Source organism: Zingiber officinale, chromosome 3A (genome assembly GCF_018446385.1).
Source record: "Zingiber officinale cultivar Zhangliang chromosome 3A, Zo_v1.1, whole genome shotgun sequence".
NCBI lineage: Eukaryota > Viridiplantae > Streptophyta > Magnoliopsida > Zingiberales > Zingiberaceae > Zingiber > Zingiber officinale.
In genome coordinates, this window is record NC_055990.1 from 11,669,050 (window position 1) to 11,691,972 (window position 22,923).

The following is a 22,923-nucleotide window of genomic DNA, read 5'->3' on the forward strand; positions in this document are numbered from 1 at the left end:
ATAAGAAATACAACTTAAAACAAGGAAATAAATGTAAATACAAATCAAAAAATGACTTAACACTCTGAACCTTGAATCCCTTGAGCCTTTCTTGCTTTCAATGCCTCTTGAAGGTGGGAAATGCAATGACATTTTAAGAACTAGCAAGCAAAAGCGAAGATGAGAGGTGTGTATATCTTCTAAAACAGTGTGCGTCAACCCTTTTTCTAGAGCTCTTCGGGCGCATTAATCGCTTAAGAATCTCTTAAGTGATTACCACGTCAATAACCTACTCAAAATGGCTATATTTTCGAACTTTAAGTAATTACCCAAATCGCTTAAGCAGGACATTATCGATTACACCCCTTTTTGTTCAATTGCTAAAAGGTCGTAAGCGATTAAGCAACCTTGCTTAATTGCTTACCACCCTTTTTTTCACAGAAAAGACCTTAATCGTTTAAGCCATGCTGAATCGATTAGCCTGATCAATTCAGCTCTCTATACTTTCATGCAAAACCAACCGTAATCGATCAAATGATCGATTACAAAGCACTATGACTCACGAAGAAATCGTGTCTAATCGATTAACTGATCAATTGGGAACGTGCATCTTCGCAAAGACGCTTAACTAATCAGCTGATCAATTAGCACAGCTCAATCGATTGAGTTCTAACTGAATTAATTAGTCGATTGATTCATCATGCCTCTTTGTGATGACACACACAATCGATCCACTAATCAATCGGTCCAAACCCTAACTTAAGTCTAGGGTTATCTTGCCTAACATCCGGTCAACCATGACCTGTTGGGACTCCCTCATTGCCTAGCATATGGTCAACCTTGACCTGCTAGAACTCTGTCGCCAAGTGTCCGGTCAATCCTTTGACCCACTTGGACTTACCATCTCATGCTAATTATTCGGTCCTCCATGATCCACTTGGGCATCCACTCACCAGATGTCTGGTCAATCTTAACCCACTTGGACCATCCATGTCCTGCTTCACTCACTAGAACTTTCACATCTGCCTAGCTTCACTCACTAGGGTTTTTCACTTGGCTTCACTCACCAACACTTTTACATCTACCTTGCTTCACTCACTAGAGCATTTTACCTGAGTTCACTCACTAGGATTTCCATCTATCTAGCCTCACTTACTAGAATTTTCAATTGTCTGGCTTCACTCACTAGGACTTTTCAATTGTCTGGCTTCACTCACCAGGATTTTTCTCATTACCTGGCTCCACTCACCAGGATTTTTCCGACTGTCTGATTTCACTGACCTGGACTTTCTACACCAGGTGTCTGGTTAACATTGACCCACTTGGATTTTCTTCATTTGTCAATCTTCTCATTAGTCTTGCCTTTACCTAACCTATAGCTAGGACTTTCCAATTAAGTATCCGGTCAACTTTGATATACTTGACTCTTCTGGTCAACCTTTAACCGTCAATTTACATATCTTGTCAAACATCAAAACTTAACCATCAAGACTCAAGTTTGAACCAACTCAAGTTTAGTCAACCTGGTCAACTTTGACTCAGGAAAAATTGCACCAACGATATAAACAATTGGAGGACTACTGCAGATTTTTCAGCAACACTATAGAGGCAATTGACGCATAATAAAAGTGCGATACTTGACAGTTTCATGTATGATTTATCTTTTGTGGGAATGTCACAATAGATATCGTTTTGAGAGTGATGTACCTAATTTTGATAGGATGTTCTACAAACATGTCTACCAATTTATGGAACTTCATTTATTGTATATCATTTTGATATATATATATATATATATATATATATATATATATATACCTTTAAAAAAAAGTTGAGCCTCCAACCTTAAAAAGGTAGAGAGAATTTAGAATTATTTTATGATGTTCACATAGTTGAGTAAAAAACTATTATAACATATTAATCTTTGTTAATTTGGAAATATATGAGGTTAATTAAGAAGTTGGGGTGGTTGGTAATCCTTGAAAATCCTTTGGCAATTCTATATTTACTGTAGTAGAACTCATATTGGGAAACTTATGATCTTTTTAGTCATTTTGGATTTTCATGAAGTTCAGAGAGGTTAGAGGAGAAAGTATAGTCAATGATTTTCCTACAACTTGCATAACATTTCATTTTTCTATTTGAATTAAAGTATCAAGACACTGATCCTCAGCGTCAATCCCTACTAAAAACATTGTTTTAATGTTACTTCATAAACTTAGGCTCCTAAAGTTGGTTGTTTTTAACCTTTCTAGTCTACTATGTAGCTTAGTTCAAATAGGTAAAAAATTTTACATAACATTGATAAAGGTATATTAGACGTTGTTGACTACATAAATAAAAGGTTCTCTCCATCTATTTGATTTGACAACATGATGTGATTTCATATATTAATTAATTTATTTATTATTATTATTATTATTGTCATTTTATTGTGTGTGTACATCCAGTGAAAAGAATAGTTAATTACAACTTATTTGTGAAATGATTTTATACATACAAGTTTTTATTTGTCTCCTTGTTGAGATAAAGTTTTAAATGATGAAACTTCATAATACATCCACTCATATTTTCCTCCCACCTAAGAAATGTTTGATGCAGTGCTAGTGCTGTAGGGCCACGTACGGTAATTGATGGAAAGGAACTGGTGAATTTTGCTTTTGCAAACTATCTATAGGACTTACAGGCAATGATAAGATAATTGTGAGAATCAATCCTAATTTTTCTCCATGTAATTTATTTTTATTACTTCATAGAAATATGTCATACAAGTATATATTTCAGGATTCATGTGTTGCTTCACTGAAAAGTATGGCGTCGGTCCTCGTGGTCCTCGTGGTTTCTATGAAATAATTGGTCAGTTTTATCATTTCATTCAAACTTTATACTAATGATACTTCACTTTCACTTATTCTTTAAAACAATATACTAAACAATTAGTTCTGAACTAACAAGTCACACACTATAGACAGGGCTGTCTCCATAAAATTGAAGCCCTATGTTAATTGGAGACTATCAATGTCGAACTAATGGACTAATGAGATTCGAGATTGGAGATTTGGAGTCGAAGATCAAAAATGATCGGGCTGTCGTCAATTTTTCTGGATAGTTTCTCTATTGTGATTTGAAGTCGGCGTAGTGATGAGGTGAAAGATAGGGTAGAAAATTAGAGATAGAGTTGTATGAGAGAAAATCAAAGAATTGAAAAGGAAAAAATGAATCGATTTTTTTTCACTCAAATTAATTTTTAATGGTCGAATATAATGAATTGTGGATGCAAAAGGTTTAGTCAAGATGTGTCTCATGGTCCATGCTTAATTATAAAATAGGTGGAATGTTATAAATAATAATATAAGGATAAATATAAGACACGAAGTAAAAATATTATGTTCAAAAATGAGGATAAATTTGAACCATTTCAAATCATGAATTGATTAAAATTAATAAAAAGAGATATTAATAATAAAAAGTTTAAGATTTTTTTTTTTTGCGAGACCGGTTAAAAATAAATATTTTCTAGTCTGTCAATAAAATTGATCTATTATCAAATTTAATAAAATCTTCAAATATAAATATAAAATCTTAATAATATGGAGGCCCTTAGAATAAGAAGACCCTAGGCAGCTGCCTAGGTTACCTTCTCGTAAAGTCAGCCCTGACTATAGATGCCGATCTTGATTCAGATGACAATTGCAAAGTTCATGGGTACTCTAGATTCAATACTCTACTCTTATGGCATCTTAACCATTTTCAATGTCATTCTAGTAATGGGCAAGAAAGGAGACATTATTATTGTGTAAGTTATCTTCTCATATAATCTTTGTATATCATGTCTTCATCTATTAATAGTATTACCTAAGATATACAACTGTTTGATATTCTAAAGATTAGGCTATTTTCCTTTTCCCCTCGACAAATGGAACCAAGGTACTATTTGTTTTTGCAACTCATATAGTTTGAGCATTGATATTGTTAAGATCCAGTGGCCAGTTAGAAGAGGAGTTGAATTGCCTTGCATAATAAAAAAAATAATGAACATTTCTCCGACTTAAAAGAATACTTGTATAAAATAAAATAAAGAAATAAACTAAGACGAGACTCAAATTTTACTTGGTTACAACCAGGGAGGTTGTTAATTCAAGGAAATGAATCACATTAAGTATCTCCTTCAGGCGCAGAAGCCTCTTACAGCAATGAAAGCACAAAAAGATGAAGCTAAACTAACAAAGTGAAGCGCACAAATGTTTAAACTCAAATTGTTTATTCATATTAACTTCTTAAACCAAAGCTGTATTTATAACCTTGGTCGGGGCACCTGGAAGGGTTCTAGACACCTGGAAGGGGATAGAATTCAATCCCCAACGTGACAGTCAACGTCTACGTCGAACAAGATAAATATGGGGTTCCGGGCGCCCGGACCCTTAAAGTCAACCGAGTTGACTTTTTCAGTTCGGACACTCTGCTCCGGTTCTACTCGCCATAGTCCGGGTCTTCTGCTCTGGCTCCGCTCGTTTGGGTGATTTGTGCCATCCGGAATAGGGCTCACTCGAACCAACTTTCGGCCTTCTCGAGCAGGCTTCCGCTCCGGTTTCTCATTCCTCAAAATCGTCACATGCTTCCTTTTCGTTCGCCAGCGTACTCATCTACAGCTTTTCGTCCCTCAGACGCACCGATCTCGTTGGTTCTCTCCCGTGCCGACCTTCTCGCTAGCTGCGTCTCTTGCTCCTCAAGCAATCTTCCGCTTCGGCTTCTCGTCCCTCGAAAACACCACACGCTCCCTTTTCGTCTACTGGTGTACTCTTCCGCGGCACCTCGTCTCTCAGACGCACCGAGCCCGTCGGCTTTCTCCCGTGTCATCGTTCTAGCTAGCCGCTTCTTCTGCTTGACTTCCTGTGCTCCTAAGCTCCTGCACACTTAGACACAGAGATAAAAACCAACAGGATCTAACTTAACTTGTTTGATCACATCAAAACAATCTTGGGGTTCCAACAATCTCCCCATTTTTGATGTGAGCAACCCAAGTTAAGCTAGGGTAAACAAATAAAGCTAAAGAAAAAAAAAATTGCAATAAAGCACAAAAGTAGAAAATTTAATTTTAAGCTACCTCCCCCTAGACTTAATATTTTTCTTCTCCCCCTTTGATCATATAAAAATGGGGTACCAAGAAAAATCTAAGGGTAATTCTGATTTTCAAATAATTTTGAAAAAAAACTTATCAAGTTTTGAAAATTCTAAAAATAATTTTGCACTAGTTTTAGAAGCTTTAAGTTTGCAGAAAAATTTCTAAGTAAGAAAATTTCAAGTAGAAAATTTTTCTAAGTTTAAAGATAAAAAATTTTGTGCAACTTATAAATTAAATTTTGGTAAAGTAAAGTTTATACAATAACTTAAAAACTTTAAGTTAAACAGATTAAAAAAATAAGAAAATTTTCTAAGTTAAACAAATTTGTAAAGAAAAATTTAAGATTTTTTTTTAAAAAAATTGAGTAACTATTTTAAAGTATTATCTAATTTCAATTTCAATTTAATGCTTGATCAGTTAGTCAATTAAGCATTTTATTTCAATATTTAGCTTCCAGGTCATGACGAGGCATTAGGCTTTCTTGGTTATTGGAGCAACAATCACTTTCTAGACAAAGCCTCATAAAAAAATTAAATATTTAATGTACTCTCTGAAAGCTCCAAGTCTAATTAAATTTTTAATTAAGACGGGACTTTGGAACTCAGTAAAGGTTCATTCGAACTGGGCTAATTAGGAATTTCTTAAGGACATATTTCTTTGAAGTTTTTCTAATTTGTCCCTTATGATATCTAAGATACCAATTTAATCCACAGAATTTCTAATATGTTGATTATCTGAGCATGCATGATATTTTAAAATATCTACATGTATTTTCAAATTATTATTTTCTAATCTCAATTTGTCATTTTCTATTTTGAATTTGTCAAAATATTTTAATTGAGAGACTGTTGTTAGAGTACCTTTTAATTCCTTATTTTCTTTTAATAACTTTTTATTTTCTATCTATAATTTGCAAGACTCTTTCGACAATGTTTTTAGAAATTTAAACAATTGGTTAGGAGGTAGAGACCGTACCTGACTTACCTTGTCGATTTCTGCTCCTCCCCCTGTAGAGCTGCTTACCTCCGGCGTTGCTCCCCCTTCATCGATGCTCTCGATGCTCATGGAGGAAGAGATGATTTCGTCTTCTGGTAGGTACTCGTCTATGAGAGATGTTCCGGCAATTTCCTTGTTTTTAGCTTCTGATGATGACTTGGTGTCCATCGAGGAGTTGGAATCGACTTCAATTGGTTCTTCATGAAGCTTCAACAACTTTTCCCAAAGTTCTTTTGCACTTTGGTAGTCACCCATTTTACTGAGATCTTCAACCGGTAATACACTTAAAAGATGAAATTCATCCTTACCCTTTGATGTAAAATTGTCGCATTACTTTTTGGTCCAGAGGTATTTTTTGATTTCTTCTCCGTTCGTATTCTTCGGTGCTTCATAACCATATTTCATTATTAATAAAATATTAAAATCTATTTTAAGAAATACCTCCATTCGTCACTTCTAAAACGGGAACTCCCCCTCCAACATTGGTGGTAGATGTTAGCTCCGGCCATCTCGTTGCTTCAGTCGGTGGTTAGTCCTTCTGAGGCGTTCTTGCTCTGATACCACTTGTTGGGAACCGGTGGCCGGCTAGAAGGGGGGTTGAATAGCCCTGCACAATTAAAAAAAAAAAAACCTTTCTCGGACTTAAAAGAACACTTGCATAAAAGAAAATAAAGAAATAAACTAAAAGACGAGGCTCATAGATTTTACTTGGTTACAACCAGGGAGGTTGTTAATCCAAGGAAATGAATCACACTAAGTATCTTCTTCATGTGGAAAAGTCTCTTACAGCAGTGAAAGCACAAAAAGATGAAGGTAAACTAACAAAGTGAAGCACACAAGCGTTGAAACTCAAATTGCTTGTTCATATTAGCTTCTTGGACCAAGGCTGTATTTATAGCCTTGGTCGAGGCGTCTAGAAGGGTTATAGGCGCCCGGAAGGGGATAGAATTATGTCCCCGACATGTCAGTCAACGTCCACGTCGAACAAGATAAATATGGGGTTCCGGGCGCCCTTGTTGGTCCGTGCCCTCTGCTTCGGTTCTGCTCGCCTCAGTCCTGGTCTTCTACTCCGGCTCCTCTTGCTTTGGTGATTTGGGTCATCCGAAATAAGGCTCACCCGAACCCAACTTTCGATCTTCTCGAGTCGGCTTCTGCTCCGGCTTCTCGTCCCTCGGAATTGTCGCGTGCTTCCTTCTCATCCGTCGGCGTACTCATTGGCGGCTCTTCGTCCCTCGAACGTACCGAGCCCGTCGGCTCTCTCCCGTGTCGACCTTCTCGCTAGCTACGTCTCTTGCTCCTCAAGCAATCTTCCGCTCCGACTTCTCGTCCCTCGGAAACACTGCATGCTCCCTTCTCGTTCACCGGTGTAATCTTCCGTGGCACCTTGTCCCTCAGATACACCGAGCCCATCGGCTCTCTTTCGTGTCGTCCTTCTCGCTAGCCGCGTCTTTCGCTCAACTTCCTGTGCTCCTAAGTTCCTGCACATTTAGACACGGGGATCAAAACCAATAGGATCTAACTTAATTTGTTTGATCATATCAAAATAACTTTGGGGTTCCAACAGATATATTTTGCAAAGCATGGATTAGTTTGCTCATTTTAAATAAATTTATGCAAGAGATAGTCTATAGATATGACAGGCTTTAGTGGATGACACTTCCAAGGTTAGAAGAGCTTGAAAAGTTGGCTGCCTCTGTAAAGGAAGAATTGAGACAAAAAGAGGAGAACGTTCCATTGCTTGAGCAAGTTCAGGAGTATAAAAAGAAGTGGTCACTGTGTGAGGAGAAAATCCACTCGATGGAGGATCTATATCACAAACAGATACAAAACTCATATACATTTTTGTAGAAAAGAAATTATATTACTAAGTGAATTTCTTATTACTTTATTATTTTTTTTCTTATTAGATAATGGAGATTCTTATTGTTTTGCTTAAGTGTGGTGTTGATGGTTGAATGTGATATGATAATTGTTTAAGTTTTGATTTTGTTTTTTTTTTCAATCTTGATTAATAATAGTAATACATAGCGTTAACAACACACTTTGTACACAATAAATAATCTTAATTGCAGCACACATGGTGTGTCGTAAATAATCTTAATTACAGTACGTATTGCGCACTACGAATAATCTTAATTGCAACGTGCATTGGTGTTGTCAATATCTTTTGACTCTCAATAGTTTGCAATTGTGCAACGTGTGATGCGCGTTGCGGATAACATAATAGCGCATTGTTAATCGACAAATTTGTTGTAGTACATGATACTCTAAAAAATAGAAGGCTTTTGTTTTGGTTCCGATCCAAGTATCAATCGACTGATACTTTGCATCAATCGATTGCTATTAATCAGGAATCGAACATAAGCATATCGACTTAGTTGCTCGATTAGATTGGTGTTGATCAGGAATCGAATAGAAGAACATGGAGCCAACTACTTGATTCAACTAATGACATCTGTCAACTGTCAATGTATATCAGTCAACTGATATCGATCAAGAATCAAACAAAAGCATATTGACTCAATCGCTTGATTCGACTGATGTCATCTGTCGACTATTAATGGATAGTTGGATACTAGTCGACTGATGTCGATTAGCAATCCAACAGAAGCAAGTCAATTCGACTATGAGACTCTATTGATTGATATCAGTCAATTGATCAGATTCAATAGTCGACTGATGTTCAAATAATTAATAAAATCATACAAATTTCAGAAAGTTCAAAGGTCGTTCAATGGCAGAACAGTTGTGGGAGACCATTTCAATTAACTAATACTGTGCATCAATCGACTAAAGTTTGAAATGAACATTGTAGTTCAATTCGAGTCAAGCATTCATATAAAACTAAAAAGAAATTAGTTTGAAGGTAAAGCTCCAATCTCAAGACAAAGTTTTTGTGCAAAGTTCTGGCTTAGAAGTCTTTGAGCTCAACCTACATCCTTGGTACAAGCATTTGAAGAAGATGTTAAATCCCTCAAGTAACTCATTGTAACTTCTTGCTTTATTTTTCTATTGTGTGTTGTAATACTATTGTAGAAGGTTTCTCTGTCTTCGAATTTTGTCTAAAATAGAGAAAATCAGTAGAGATGGTAGAACTCTAGGTTAGCTTTTGACGTAGTTGTCTTGGGGAGGTGGTCATGAACCAAGTAAAATTAACTTATTAGCATTGTGTGTGTTGTATTAGTTCCCCTTCAAGGTTTCTATTTCATTCTTAATGACGAAGCGATTAGAGTTATTCACTCCCCCCTCTAGATCGCAATGTCCTAATAGAGGAAATCAGATACAAGGTAAGATAAGAATTCAATATTGATAAGATTGAAATAGAGGTATCAGTATATTAGTGCTGGCATAGGGGCATATCTTCATGGGCTAGGGGTTTATTAATATACATTTAATTTTAACCTTCCACTACCTTATTGTAGTGGATTAATCAATTGTTAGGTAAGAGCAATTGACTAATGACACTATTGCAGTAAACAAAATGTCTGAAACTTAGCTAATCAACTTGATTAATCATCATTAGATGATTGTTGAAGAATAACAGTCGACTATTGTCTCTGTTCAAGAAAATAGAAAATTTAAAACTCAATTGGAAACTCAACTATTTGACCATAATTTGATTGATAGTGTGGAGCAGTTAGCTATTATTATTGTTGCAATGAACAAAATATTCTGAACCCACCTATGTGACTCGTTTGGTTGGGCAATAATCAATTGATGGTCATTAGCAATCAACTATTGTGATCAAAATTGAGTTGGAAAGAGTTATTTTGCAAGCACAACTTTCAAATTTAATGGAGTAATTGATTGATGGATGCTATCAGACGACTATTAGTAGAATCAGCCCTGCCTTGAAGGCTATAAAAGAAATATTTTGTGGAGGCTTTCGATGTTGATTCTTATGGACTTTAGAAGAGAGTGTTATTGGATTTTTAGATCTCAAAGAGGCAATCTAAGAGCTACATATAACATTCAAAGTAATTCGTAGTGTTAATTATTTTGTTTCAATTTCCTTTGATATCATTTATACAATTATTTTTGCTTTGCATTTGTTTATAAGGAATAGAAAATTGTTTGAAGTTTCTCCACCTCCGAAAGATATCCGACAAAGAGAAAGATAGTGGTACTATAGCTAGGATGGTAAATTATGAAGTAGTAATCAGGGTTTCGAACCACATAAAAATTATTTATCTTTTGTGCTTGTTTCGTTGTGTATTTGATTAGTATTTTTTGCTATGTATAATTTTTTTGTAAACAAGCACATGCGAACAACGATTAACAAAATCACAAATAATTATTCTCCCTCCTCTAGTGATGTCATTGATCCCAACAAATGATGGTCTTTAAATCAAGCTTGGATAATCTTCACCAGCTATTCTATTTATTTAGTCACCTTAAATTCATGCTACTTAATTGAAACATTGGTCACTAAAGCCCTATTTGCCAATTGCTATCTTCAACACCATTCTAGTTGACTAAATTTTTATCAATTGACTCAAGTGGATAAGATATATTTCAAATAATTAAAATTTCAAATTCAAGCAGTCGATCAATTGACTGATTAGTCAACTAAAACATGTTCAGTCAACTAAATTCCTTTTTAGTTGACTCAACTTGAAATAATTTTTATTTTTGAACATAATATGTTAGGTTGACTACCTGATCTATTAGGTTGTTTAGTTGAATGGATTTAAGATTTAGTTAACTTAATCATTGATTATAACGTAGAAAGATCCTGTTTCTTGGGTGAACTCACACTTAGATAAAAATCTATCCAAAACCTAAAATTATAAGTTTTCTCATAATCTCTCACATCTCACATATCAACATATCTTCAAGTTGTGGTAGTTTTATGTTGTCTATAAGTACACCTCCTTTAAATCTACATTCCCTCGAACACACTAATTGTTGGGATCATTAACGTCAGTCAAGGGAGTGAATAGCGATTCACTTCATTCTTATTTGTCGATTGTGTGCTCATCTACAAAAGGTTAATGTATAATGGAAAATATGAATAACACACACCAAATAGAATAAGCACAAGAGACACCTCGATCTTATGTGGTTCAAAATTCTCGGTTTTTATTCGACGACCTAAAGTCCTAGCAGTAATACTACTATCTTTCTCCTTGTAGTAGACCTTCTAAAGGCAGAGAAACTACTTACAAGACATGTTCCTATAAGCAATACAACAAGAATACAAATGTAATGAAAGTGAATAACTTTACAAATGAATATTGCTTTGCTAGCTTTCTCTTTGCTTAAGATTGCTTCTAAAGGTCTAAAATATAACAACACTAATCCTCAAAGTCTCCAAAGGTAGATCCGCCACCTTAACATCTGATGGATCATGAAATCCTCTTTTATAAGATTCAAATCATGACAGCAAACTGCCCAAACTTCCATCAGTTAATTGTTCTTCTAAAATTTGAATGTCACACTTGCATAACTCTTCCAGCTCAGTATTAACCACAATAATAGTCAACTACTACATCTATCAATCGACTATTGGATTAGTTGTCAAGTTTTTGAAATGACTCAGAAACTTTTTATTTGCTGTAAAAGTGTCATCAGTTGATTGCTTATACTCAACAATCGACTAATATACCCTTAAATCCTCTCAAACTTTGAACTCAGGGTTTATGGGCTCATTAGTCGATCACTAGATTATTAGTCTATAGTAGTCGGTTGATACCTCTATTTCAGCCTTACTAAGGCTAAATTCTTACTTTGCCTAGTATCCGATTGACCCTAACCTATCAGAAATTCCTTTTTCTAACATTTAGTTAATCTTGACTTATCAGAGCTATTGAAACAATTGGCGTCACTAGAGAGGCTGAATAGTAATTCTTGATTCATCATTCGTAGTGCTTGTCTACAAAAGATGAGTACGCAATAAAAATAAAAACATCAAATAGAATAACATAAGCAAGGAACATTTCGACTTTATGTGGTCCAAACCCCTAGTTCCTACTCATTGGCACTACAACAAAAATATTAAAAGACAACGGTTAAAAACTATTGTCGTAGGCCCTTTAAAACCGTTGTAATTAGCAGTGTTGTTAAATGTGCAGTAAAAGACAACGGTTTAAAACTGTTGTCTTTGACCACATTAGACAACAGTCATGCAACGGATTTAAAGTGTCGTCTTTTAATACCAAAGACAACAGTTCTGTAACAATATAAAACCGTTGTAATTGCGAGTTTTGCAATAATTTTGATCGCAGATATGCTTTTGACAACAAATACACTGTTGTCTTTCTTCAAAATTTAGTTCAAATCCATTGTCTTTGAATACTTTTCACAACAGTTAAAAAATCGTTGTCTATGTTGATTAGAAAATGCATCACGAATAGATAAAATAATTTTTTTTTGCACATGAACTGGTACAACATATATACATTAATCATAAAAACTATTTTCAATATATATACATTCATTTGTCTTTTATACATCTTGTCTTAACCAAAAACTGGTACAACAAATATGTACATTCACTTAAGTTAAGTTTATAAACTTCTACAATTACTACAAGCTATCCAAACATGACCACAAGTAGTATCCAATCATGACAGCAACCACAAAAAATGAGACCATAAAATTAAGTTTATCAGACCACAACCATGCAAATTAACTTGTCCTTTTTCTGAATAGATCAAGTCAGGATCGATGTGCAACATTCTTCATGTACCGGTCCTTTTTCTACAAACCCAGCTTTCTCCCTTTTCTGGAAAAAAAATATAGTTAAAGTCATAGAAAAAAGTAGAAACATGCATGTATAAACTGATAGTCATTACAAACTGATAATTGAAACGGATAATCTAATAAATCACTACAAACTACAGTGATAATTGAAACAAACAAGCCCCAAAAGTAGAAAACTTATCAACATGTATAAACAATTATAAACTTCTTGCAGCTTTGCATCTTTTGCACAGTAGAAACCAAATTGTAAAGTACATAAATATGGACAACTCCAAATATTATTTATATTTGAAATGCATCAAACTAGTATGCTTTATTGCCAAAATTCTTGCACCAAAGCTGCAAAGGAATTGGATAAACTGGGAGATGAGGTCGTTGTCGCAAAATAGAAATCAAAGGATAGATTATTTGTATTGCTCAAATTCCAGTTCATAATAAAGCATTTGATCCTCTTCTCCAGGATTTCAATAATTGAACTACAAATAGCATGGATTTCCTTCTCACAGCTATGAAATTGTTAGGAACGTATGTGGTCAAGATACATGTCGTTCAAAACATGTGAGTTTTCCGTTGTCCTGTCTTTTTTTCTTTTTCTTTTTTACTTTTCAGCATATTGCAACGGAAATGATGTCAAAATACTGAAACGCATGCTATATTATGAAATGTTTGTATCTGAATCAACAGAAGGATTCAACCAGTGGTCACATCATGATATTAACTCGAGAATCAATATACAACATAAATACCAATCCATTACTTTCACGTAGCGCTAGTACAAATTATCTCAGCACCGACACAATAATTTATACTAAAACATCCATAAAAACATCCAACTAATATGTCTAAGCAAAACTATTTCATACTTGAGCTTAACCCGTCATTGGTTTATTCTCAAATTGAATGCGGCTACCTTGATTTCCTGTCACATTACATTATGGAGCTACTACTAAACAAGATCTTGATACAAGCAAGAGTTGAGTTAGGGATTCGAAGAAGACATCAAGCCTTTAAGGTAGTACATATAGTAATCCACCGGAAATTGGAATAACTATACGGGCGTATATAGCAAAAATGGTTTAACTGCCATTAACTTAGCAAAAATGGGTTAACTGCCATTAACTTTAGCTTAAACATTTTGGTTACATGTTTCAATTCTACTAAATCAATAGGTCAATCATATCATCATACATAGTCATGGGAAACCCTGTCAACTGAAAAGACTACCACATCCAAATGCTTTCCATGATGCAGGTATAAAATGTTTTACCAGAAAAAAATTCAACTAAACATTTTTTTAGATGAATAATTCATTGGCGATTGGGTAAGGCAAAGAATAAGGAGAGAAGTAGGCCATTAATGCAGGAGGATAGAAACATGATGAAGAGGGGAAAAAAGAGATGTATTTGGGATCAAACAAATTCTAATCGACGAACTGGAAAGTGGAAAAAGGGAATGCGATTTGTTCTTACAATATAAACTTGGCGTTATATCTTAAACCATATATTATGTGAAATCAGCAAGAATAGCTAACAGCAGCAACAGAAAGAAGGAATCATAGAGGAAGTCATGTACCTTATGTCTCAACATAACAGCAACAACACTCTAGTAAGATCTCAAAGCTTGAGGATGTGCAGTTTGCATAAAAACCACAAAGTAGTATACAAAACTAGTTTCAACATTATTTCTATAAAAAAGCAAAAACAAACTAATCCATTAAACCATCTAAACTGTTAATCACTATATGTAATATAGAATATGATTTTCTAAACTGATAATCACTACCATCAAAACTTACAATCACTACAAACTTAACTGATAATCTGACAAGTGTGTTAGTCCTACAAAAATATGTTTACCAGAAAATGATATATATGTTTAAACATCTCAAAATCTTAAGATGTTGGAAATCACTTCATGCATTCCAGAATAAGAATAATAATAAAATAGAGATGTTCTACCTGAATGATATATAAAGCGCTCTTTCAACATGATCAGGCCGAGCAGTTAGAGGATGAAGCACAGGATCTAGAGAAAATTCATATAAAACATGTAGATAAAAATAATGATTTATGTGGCTCTTCTTCAAATAAGATAATTAAGAATTAAGTTGCATGTAGTAAATCATATGCTGTAGTAAAAATGTTGAAGTCATACCATTTCTGATATCTGGCACATCTGAGCAAGCTCATGACAAAATCCCCTAGCCAAATTATCTTGCACATTCTTTGCAAAATTGATACATATCCAGCTATTCACTCTCCCACAAAGAGTTGTAGCATCTTTGACGTTTGGTTTGCATACTACACAAAGAGCTGATCTAAAGTATTGCAGATCACCCTGTTGCCTCATCTACAAGGACATACACATGTCAAGAAGTGGCAAATGCATACAGTGAAAGCCAAGTTATGTATAGTAGTTCTCTTATCAGTATCAGAAAATCTTCTTCTCCAGTCTCCTCTCTACTTCTTCAAGGGTTGTAAAGAAAAATTTTCCACCTCAATGGAATGCATCTATGCAAGTACATTAAGTCATCAATTTTTGCTAACAAGTTGAACATATCATAGAAGGTTCAATTCTTACTGCTTACAAAACGTAGTGCTTCACATACATAAGATAATGCATACACAAGAGTCAAGAAATTGAGATATGAACCATTTTTCCCCTTAATTCCCAGAGTTCCTACCATTCTCCACCAAAAAAATATTATTTTTACACCTTCATCAGTTTGTGAAAAACATATGATGTGCAAACCAATAGTCAAGCAAGACCAGAATGAAAGACAAATAAAGCAACCTAAATAATTATGCTAACGAATTAAATAATTAGGAGAATGTAGAGTCTCGTGTAATCATTATTCCTTTTAAGTTAGAAGAGTTAACAATTTGAGTGGAAGGTAAAAGTGTAGAGGAAGATCAAAGAAAATATTTAATCAATTATCCAATGCAATAAAAAGTTAACTAATTTGAATATTACTAGTGCTATAGCCAATAGAATTCATTCTCCCACAGTTCCTGACCAATTCGTAATTGTATATATTGCAAGAATGATAACTCCAGCAGGGTCAATCCACCAGTAGTATTTATCACCAAGAATAGCAGCAGTCAAGCCAAGAACATTGGTGATGACATCAAAATAATGGTCCTGGATATCATTCAACAAGTCACCAGAATCAGCATAATGTTAATGTATGATGTCAACGGAATCAAATGTGAAACCATGAAGTTTACATAATCAGAAGTAGAACCTTACCATAGGCACGAACAATATTGTTTCCTGAGGTTCTGCAGTAAAGCCATAAAGCTAGCTTTGTGAATGTGGCTGTCAACATGCTTGAGTAAAGCCATATCAATTGTGTTGAGGTCATCTTTTTAGAGGGTGTATTTTCAATCAAACGCTCAAGAGCTTGAACAAAAACCTGAAATCCTGATGAAAAGAGTATATGTGTGAATATGACACTGTGAAATTATACAGAAAAAAAGGATGATAACTTGTCTTCAGCTTGTAGCAAATAGCAACCAAATAAGATTTGAAAATATATTTCATTGCAACGGAAGCATGCAAGGAAATCAAATCCACCAGTCAAATTAAACCTTTAAACAAGTTTAAAGCACAAGAATGTTACGAAGTCACAACACAAGCAATATTTCAGAAAATATGTACCTAGAGTAGCCATAACAGCAGCAAATATGATAATTCCAACTGGCTGAACATGCAACTTGCCAATAGGATACTTGTATATGTTTATGCTTTTCATTGACAAATATGTAAACAAGAGGATTCCACCAGCCATAAGATCCAGTAACGAATCATGTGTTGATGCAGCAATAGCTATTGAACCACTTCGCATAGTAAGCATAAATCTACAGTCAAAACCCACCTCAATTTTAACTTAGGTATATGAAACTGACCAATATACGCTACCATTGAAAATTTTCTTAGTCAATGGGTCCTGGTAATACTAACTTATAACCCTGGTAAGACGAAAATATAACTTTCCTTTTTCTACAAGTTCAACAACAGCAAAGATTCAGACTACAAAGATCAACACCTTTAGTGCCAAGAGAGCAATGTTTGCATAGTTAGATATCTTTATGGAAAATTCACTCTGTGCTTGTTCTTCAAGATCTTTATCCTCATCAATGGTTTTTGTATGCAAGGAGTCAACTTCCTCAAAGGATCTCAGGGTTGCAAATTGTTTCTCGTAGTATTCTTTTTCCCCTGATATTCAAAATGAGATGATGGTTAGTATAAGCATTCAATCGCATAACACAAAAATTTGCTGTACATTCACAGCTTCTATTATCCATTTTGAGAAAAAAGAGTGGAACTCTCAACATAAAGTAAGCTATAGTTGGACATCTTGTTACTATGAATATGCAAATAGGTACGATTCGAAGCCAATAAGACACAAAAAGCATGTTGTAGGTGTAAGGAACATTGGTAGGTGATCAACATGCTAATCTACACAACAATTTGACAGACAACAACAAGAAAAACCTGTAAAAATATATACTTGAATTAGATCATTATTAATTATAAAGAAAGCTAAAAAAATAGCAGACTTGTTGCTAAAGTAATGGTTTTCTTTTCCCCTTTAAGACCCAGACTTGAATCGAACCTACCTCACGATGCCCGTGATTTAAAGCCTAAGATAAGCTCAAAACTCAATGGAAACACATCGCATAGTAAATCTTCAATTCTTCACCCTAGATATCGAGAATCAAATGTAGCCAACAAGGTAACCAAAACATGGTAATCAAGGAGACTCATCCAACAGTTCATCCTCTAAAATTTTAACTTTCGAGTAGAAAAGGAATTACTTAGTAGAAATCAAACTAAAATCGGTTTCACTTCACTCCCCTTTAGATTCCCAGACTTAAAATTGAATAAGAATTAGCAAAAAGTGGTACCGTTTTTGGTCCTATTCCCTTGAACTTGGATAGCTCAGCTTTGATCTCGTCCACAGACAAGCTTCGCAAGTATTCCAAACAAATTTTGCCTCTTTTCTCCTTCAATGCCCTTAGAATGTTCTTTAAGCTTGCTGCCTTGGTCACAACCAATCCTCCACACCTTATACAAAGAGTAGAACTCGAGTCAAACAAAAAACAAATAACCAAATTCGTTTCTCGTAAGGAAAGGAAAGGTATAACTAAGTTGACATCAGTAAGAAAAAAACTTTATAGTTCTACCAACTTGATGATGAAATAGCTCTAAAGACTCTAATTTGAGATCAAGCTAATCAATAAAAAAATTGTCTCTACGGTCTCAACTTCCCATAAAACAAAAGAAAAAGAACAATCATCATGAAGTCACATCTCACAGAAAGAGTAGAAGTAACCAACTTGGTTTTACGGACGAAGGAAAAAAAAAGTAGATAAACAAGGAGAAAGGCATCCCTTAAATCGAATGCCTCCAAGTTCAGATCTAATCTCAAACAAGAGCTATTATCCCCAAAATAAACAGAAACAAAAAAAAAGATAAAAATTTTAATTCAAAGCTCACCTGAAATCCTCTCTGTGGGGCGATTGGGTTGGTGCTCCTCTCCAAGAATCCCCTGGAAGAGAGAGCAAAGGATCAGCAACGGTAGAACTCGATCGAAAGTCGCCGTCCATAACCCCCTCAAATCTACTTTTGCAGAGAGAAGGGCAGCAAGATCGAAGAAAGGAGCAACCTTTACACGACAAGAAGGGAAGATTCCTCTGGGCAGAGGGTGGGAAAGGGCAGGGGGTGGTTGGTTCCCGGAGGCCTGGAATTGGGGACCTGGAAGCTGAGCAGCAACTAAAGAGGAGGTAATTAAATGAAAAGAAATCGGTGTGGTTGGTCGTAAATGGACTTTTGCTTCAAGAGAGAGGGAAAACAACCTGTACCTGTACCTTGACCTTGCGGTGGATGTGATTTGTTTGGTCGGATGCAACCATTCGATTCCGACAGGAAAAAGAATGCGAGCCATGGGAGGTGCTCGCTTCGTCGTGGAGGAAGATCCAGCGGTAGACAGGATGGTATGAAGAGATTGTATGAGGAGAGGGAAAGAAAAATAACTTAGGTTTGGGAGCGTGAAGGGGAAAACAAGGCGCCGAAAAAATTTACGGAGAGAGGGAAAGCAAAACTGTGAGGGAGAAATGACGAAACAAATAAAGTCAAAGATAACGGTTTTATCAAAACCGTTGTTGTAGCCCCTAAAAAAGCACTTAAAGACAACGGTTTTAAATGACCGTTGTAAAATGCGTTGTTGATTTAAAAAAAAATTACTCAATTACAACGGTTTTCACAAAACTGTTGTCTTTTATATTTTATGGGATCTCAAAGACAACGGTTTTCACAAAACTGTTGTCTTTTGTATTTTATGGGATCTCAAAGACAACGGTTTTATCAAAAACCGTTGTCTTTTACTAAATTTACAACAGTTTCATCTAAAACCGTTGTCTTTGTGGTGTTGTCGTTTAACATTTTTGTTGTAGTGTGGCTTAATGTCCTAGCGGTTTCACTACTAACTTTCTCCTTCTTATACATCTTTCGAAGGTGGAGAAACCTCTTACAATTCCTATTCTTACAAAGCAATACAAGTCAAATACAAAGATAAATGCAAAAATGAAATACAATGTCAATAAATACTTTTACATAGAAAAATCTTTACTTTACTCGTTGTTGATTATTTGGATTGTCTCTTTAAGATCTAGAAATGCAACGACACTTTCCTCTAAAAACCCCAAGAATCGATGTCTAAATCTTCCACAACAGTTGTTAGTACTTTTCTCCCAACAATTGACTGCTAACACCATCAATCAATTGCTTTGACTAAATTTGAATGTTGCATCTATCAAAACTACTCTTTTCAACTTAACATCAATCACAACAGACGATCACAATCCACCATTAGTTGATTGTTTCTGCATCAATCCAATGCCTCAACCGAGTTCAAAAATTTTGTTCAATGTAATAGTGTCATCAGTCAATTGCTCATACCCAACAGTCGATTAATATATAATAAATTCCCTTAAACCCCCTCAAACCCTGAACTCGAGGTTTAGGGGTTCATCAATAATTGCTAGTCTATAACAATCGATCGATACCTTTATTTCAGCCTTACCAAGGTTGAATTATCACTTTAGCTAGTATCTGATTGACCTCAACCTATTAGGACTTCTTTCACTGATCAACTTTGAATTATTTTTCCTAGCATCCGATCAGTCTTGACCTATTGAGACTTCACCATTATCTAACAACTAACAAAGCTTAATCTGTCAAGACTTCACCATTGCCTAGCATCCCGTCAATTTTGACTTGTCGAGAAAACATCTGATCAACCTTGATGATTTTTTCCATTGTCAAACATCTGGTTCTTTTTTACTTGTTTTAACTTCCATCATTATCAAGTGTTCAGTCAACCTTGACCCCTTGGACTTCATATTTCATGCTAAGTATTTGGTCCTCCATAGTCCACTTGAACTTCATCTTTGCCAACTCCTTATTGAAAATTTTCAAATGCCAAGTGTCCCAACAATGATCCACTTGGACTTTTCTATTATTAAGTATTTGATCAACCTTAACCTACTTAACTTTTCACTCTCACTTCAAACATATTGAGTAAACATCGAAACTTAACTTAAGCCAACTCAAACTTGGTCAACCTTGATCAAGATCAATTTCACCAACAAAGACTTCCTTTGTTAACATCTGATCAACCTTGACTTATCAAGACTTCGCCATTGTCTAACATTTGGCCAACTTTAACTTGCTGGGGCTTCATCATTTGTCTAGCATTCAGTTAACATTAACCTATTGGGACTTCACAGTTTCTGACATCTGATTAACCTTGATCTTATAGGATTTTTTATCTTATGCCTAACATCCAGTTAGCCTTGACCTATCAATACTTCTTAATTGTCAAACATTCGGTCCTCCTTAGTCTGTTTGTACTTCTACTATTCCCAAGTGACAATTCAACTTGTTATACTTGAACTTCACTTGTCATGCCAAGTGTTCAGTCTTTCATGACTCACTTGCACTTTGCCTTTATCAATTCCATGTTAGACTTTTAACCGTTAAGTGTTTGGTTAATCATGATATTGGACTTTTCCATTATTAAGTATCCGGTCAACCTTGACTTTTCACTCAACCATCAATCATGGAACAATCTTGGTCAACCTTGACCCGAGGTCAATTGGACCAACGATCTCTCTCATCTACAAATTCTCCTTTCACTTGACATCTTACTCAACCATCAAGTATATTATTCAACTATCAAGTATATAGTCAACGTTGATCTACTTAGTGTAAGTTCAATTTTAAACATATTGATCAAATATCGAAATATCGAAACATCGAAACATAACTTGAGTTTGTTCAACCTTATCAGAGGTTAATTGCACCAACACTAATGCCTTGATTCGTTCCATATATCATCATCCTTTACTAGATAACCGACATAGTACACCTCTTATGATTGCACTAACACATAAGGTAAGTGGTAGGATGATTGCCACATAAGGTCTTGGGGTCGAATCTCGAGGCTGGCGAGCATAAATCCCTGCAACCCGTGTAGATTCACCCCACCTATCACTCGTCTTCTTAGTCACTGTGATTTACTTCCTCTGTGTTGATCTTGGGGCGAGCTGGCTGGGGCGCTAGAGACGAGCATATTCGTCTTTTTGCCACTAACACATAATTTCCTTTATTTTTTAAAATTTTCATGCTAAAAGTTTTGGTGTAGCGGTAGGGCAATGGTGCAGTGGCATAGCGCCTTCTTAGTTTCCCATATATCTAAGGATCGAGTCTCAACTTCGGTGAATTAACAGATGAATTTTCTTTAATGAGCATTTGACCTAAGAATGCTGGGTTAATGGGTCACCCGTTGTGAGTACTTCTTGATTTATTCTAGTAGCACATAGAAAACTTTGATGGAACCAAACTGATAATCATAAAATTAGTCAGTGTAAATTGGATATATGTTGCCAACTAACCCTTAATTTCCTTTCTTTTTTAAAATTTCCAAATTTTGAATCATCCAAATTTCTTTAATATTTTCAAACCCTTCTAATTTTTACCTCTTCTTTATTAGTACTTTTACTTATAAACAAGAACAAGTTATACTTGTCATACTATTATTCGGATAGAAAAATAATAGTATATCTTTCTATAAAGTGAAAAGATAAGAGTTCAAAAAAAACTTACTTTGCTGCTAAAGTTTTTCAATTTTTTCATGTCCTCATCCAAAAGTTTTGAAAGCTGAGAGTTATCTTTCTTTGAGAGTAAATGTTGCTTTTCCCTTTTTTTATATATATATTTATCCTTCCACACTTTAAATTTGTTTAAAGCATATTTTACTTTCCAACTTTATTAAAATCGCTTTTCCCCATGAAGTTAATTAACACAGCTAGGCTTTTAAATTAAGAAAAAAAATATTTTAAAATTTACTTTGTGAATTAAAACTCATTATTTGTTTTATTATGGACGTATGCTTTTGCATCTTTTCATATATCAGTGACCTAATTAATTTTACAATATACAATTTCAATAACTTATACTATTATTCATAATACTAAAGACCAAAAATCAAATAGACTTCTATGTAATGTCTATTAATATTATATTTTATCTCCAGTAAAATATTTTACCAATGTTTATTCTTATTTTTTAAAAATATTAAAACATGGCATATGGTTTTTAGGCTTTTAGCCAACTACTGATAGTCAATGTCAGAGGGATGCATTGCATGCACACATCTCAACACTTGATTAACAGTGGACAAGTCATGTTTCAAATGCACCTGCTTTAATCTCTGGGTCAAATTTATTTATTTATTTATTTATTTATTTGAATTTGTATCATTTGAAAATCGGTGAATTGGATTCAATTAACATGTATCCATAAGAAAAATATGATTAATATTACATTGACTTATACTTTACTAGATCATTAAGGTCACTGACAAATGCATGGAACATATTAAGGGTTTTGAATGGCAAGCACATCAATTAAAGCCAAATTAACCCAACTTTAACAAGATTAATTGTGCATATTTTGTTTTCCTAAATAATTGGGCTTGCATGATTTGATTTCTCCCTTGTTCATTTGTTATACTCTCCTTAGTTTGTATGCTGCCGATAATATATTAACTAGTG

General features: G+C 34.7%; 1 protein-coding gene across 15 annotated transcripts; it reads right to left on the reverse strand.

Moving 5' to 3' along the window:
* Window positions 1-12,499: 12,499 nt before the first annotated feature.
* Window positions 12,500-18,825, reverse strand: LOC122051155. Of its 15 annotated transcripts, none has more exons than XR_006131366.1 (9): window positions 18,670-18,825; window positions 18,474-18,580; window positions 18,305-18,356; window positions 17,713-17,872; window positions 16,851-17,020; window positions 16,052-16,225; window positions 14,957-15,943; window positions 14,761-14,827; window positions 12,500-12,824 (listed from the first exon to the last, which is right to left on the reverse strand). XR_006131366.1 is itself a non-coding variant. In XM_042612130.1 (6 exons), exons 1-4 carry the CDS (start codon window positions 18,750-18,752, stop codon window positions 16,982-16,984), a joined length of 564 nt encoding a protein of 187 aa, XP_042468064.1. In that variant the 5' UTR covers window positions 18,753-18,810; the 3' UTR covers window positions 15,470-15,943; window positions 16,052-16,225; window positions 16,851-16,981. The 15 variants fall into 15 exon arrangements, 1 of the variants encoding a protein (XP_042468064.1); XR_006131369.1 differs by having other exon boundaries at window positions 18,474-18,569; window positions 18,670-18,819; XR_006131367.1 differs by having other exon boundaries at window positions 18,664-18,819.
* Window positions 18,826-22,923: the final 4,098 nt, after the last annotated feature.

Coding starts and splice junctions, on each gene's coding strand:
- LOC122051155 (XM_042612130.1), bottom strand. CDS start 18,752: ATGGCTCGCATTCTTTTTCCTGTCGGAATCGAATGGTTGCATCCGACC. Junction 18,581..18,663: donor AGGTCAAGGTACAGGTACAG/GTTGTTTTCCCT, acceptor CCTCCTCTTTAG/TTGCTGCTCAGCTTCCAGGT. Junction 17,021..17,712: donor AGGGAATAGGACCAAAAACG/GTACCACTTTTT, acceptor TTTGAATATCAG/GGGAAAAAGAATACTACGAG.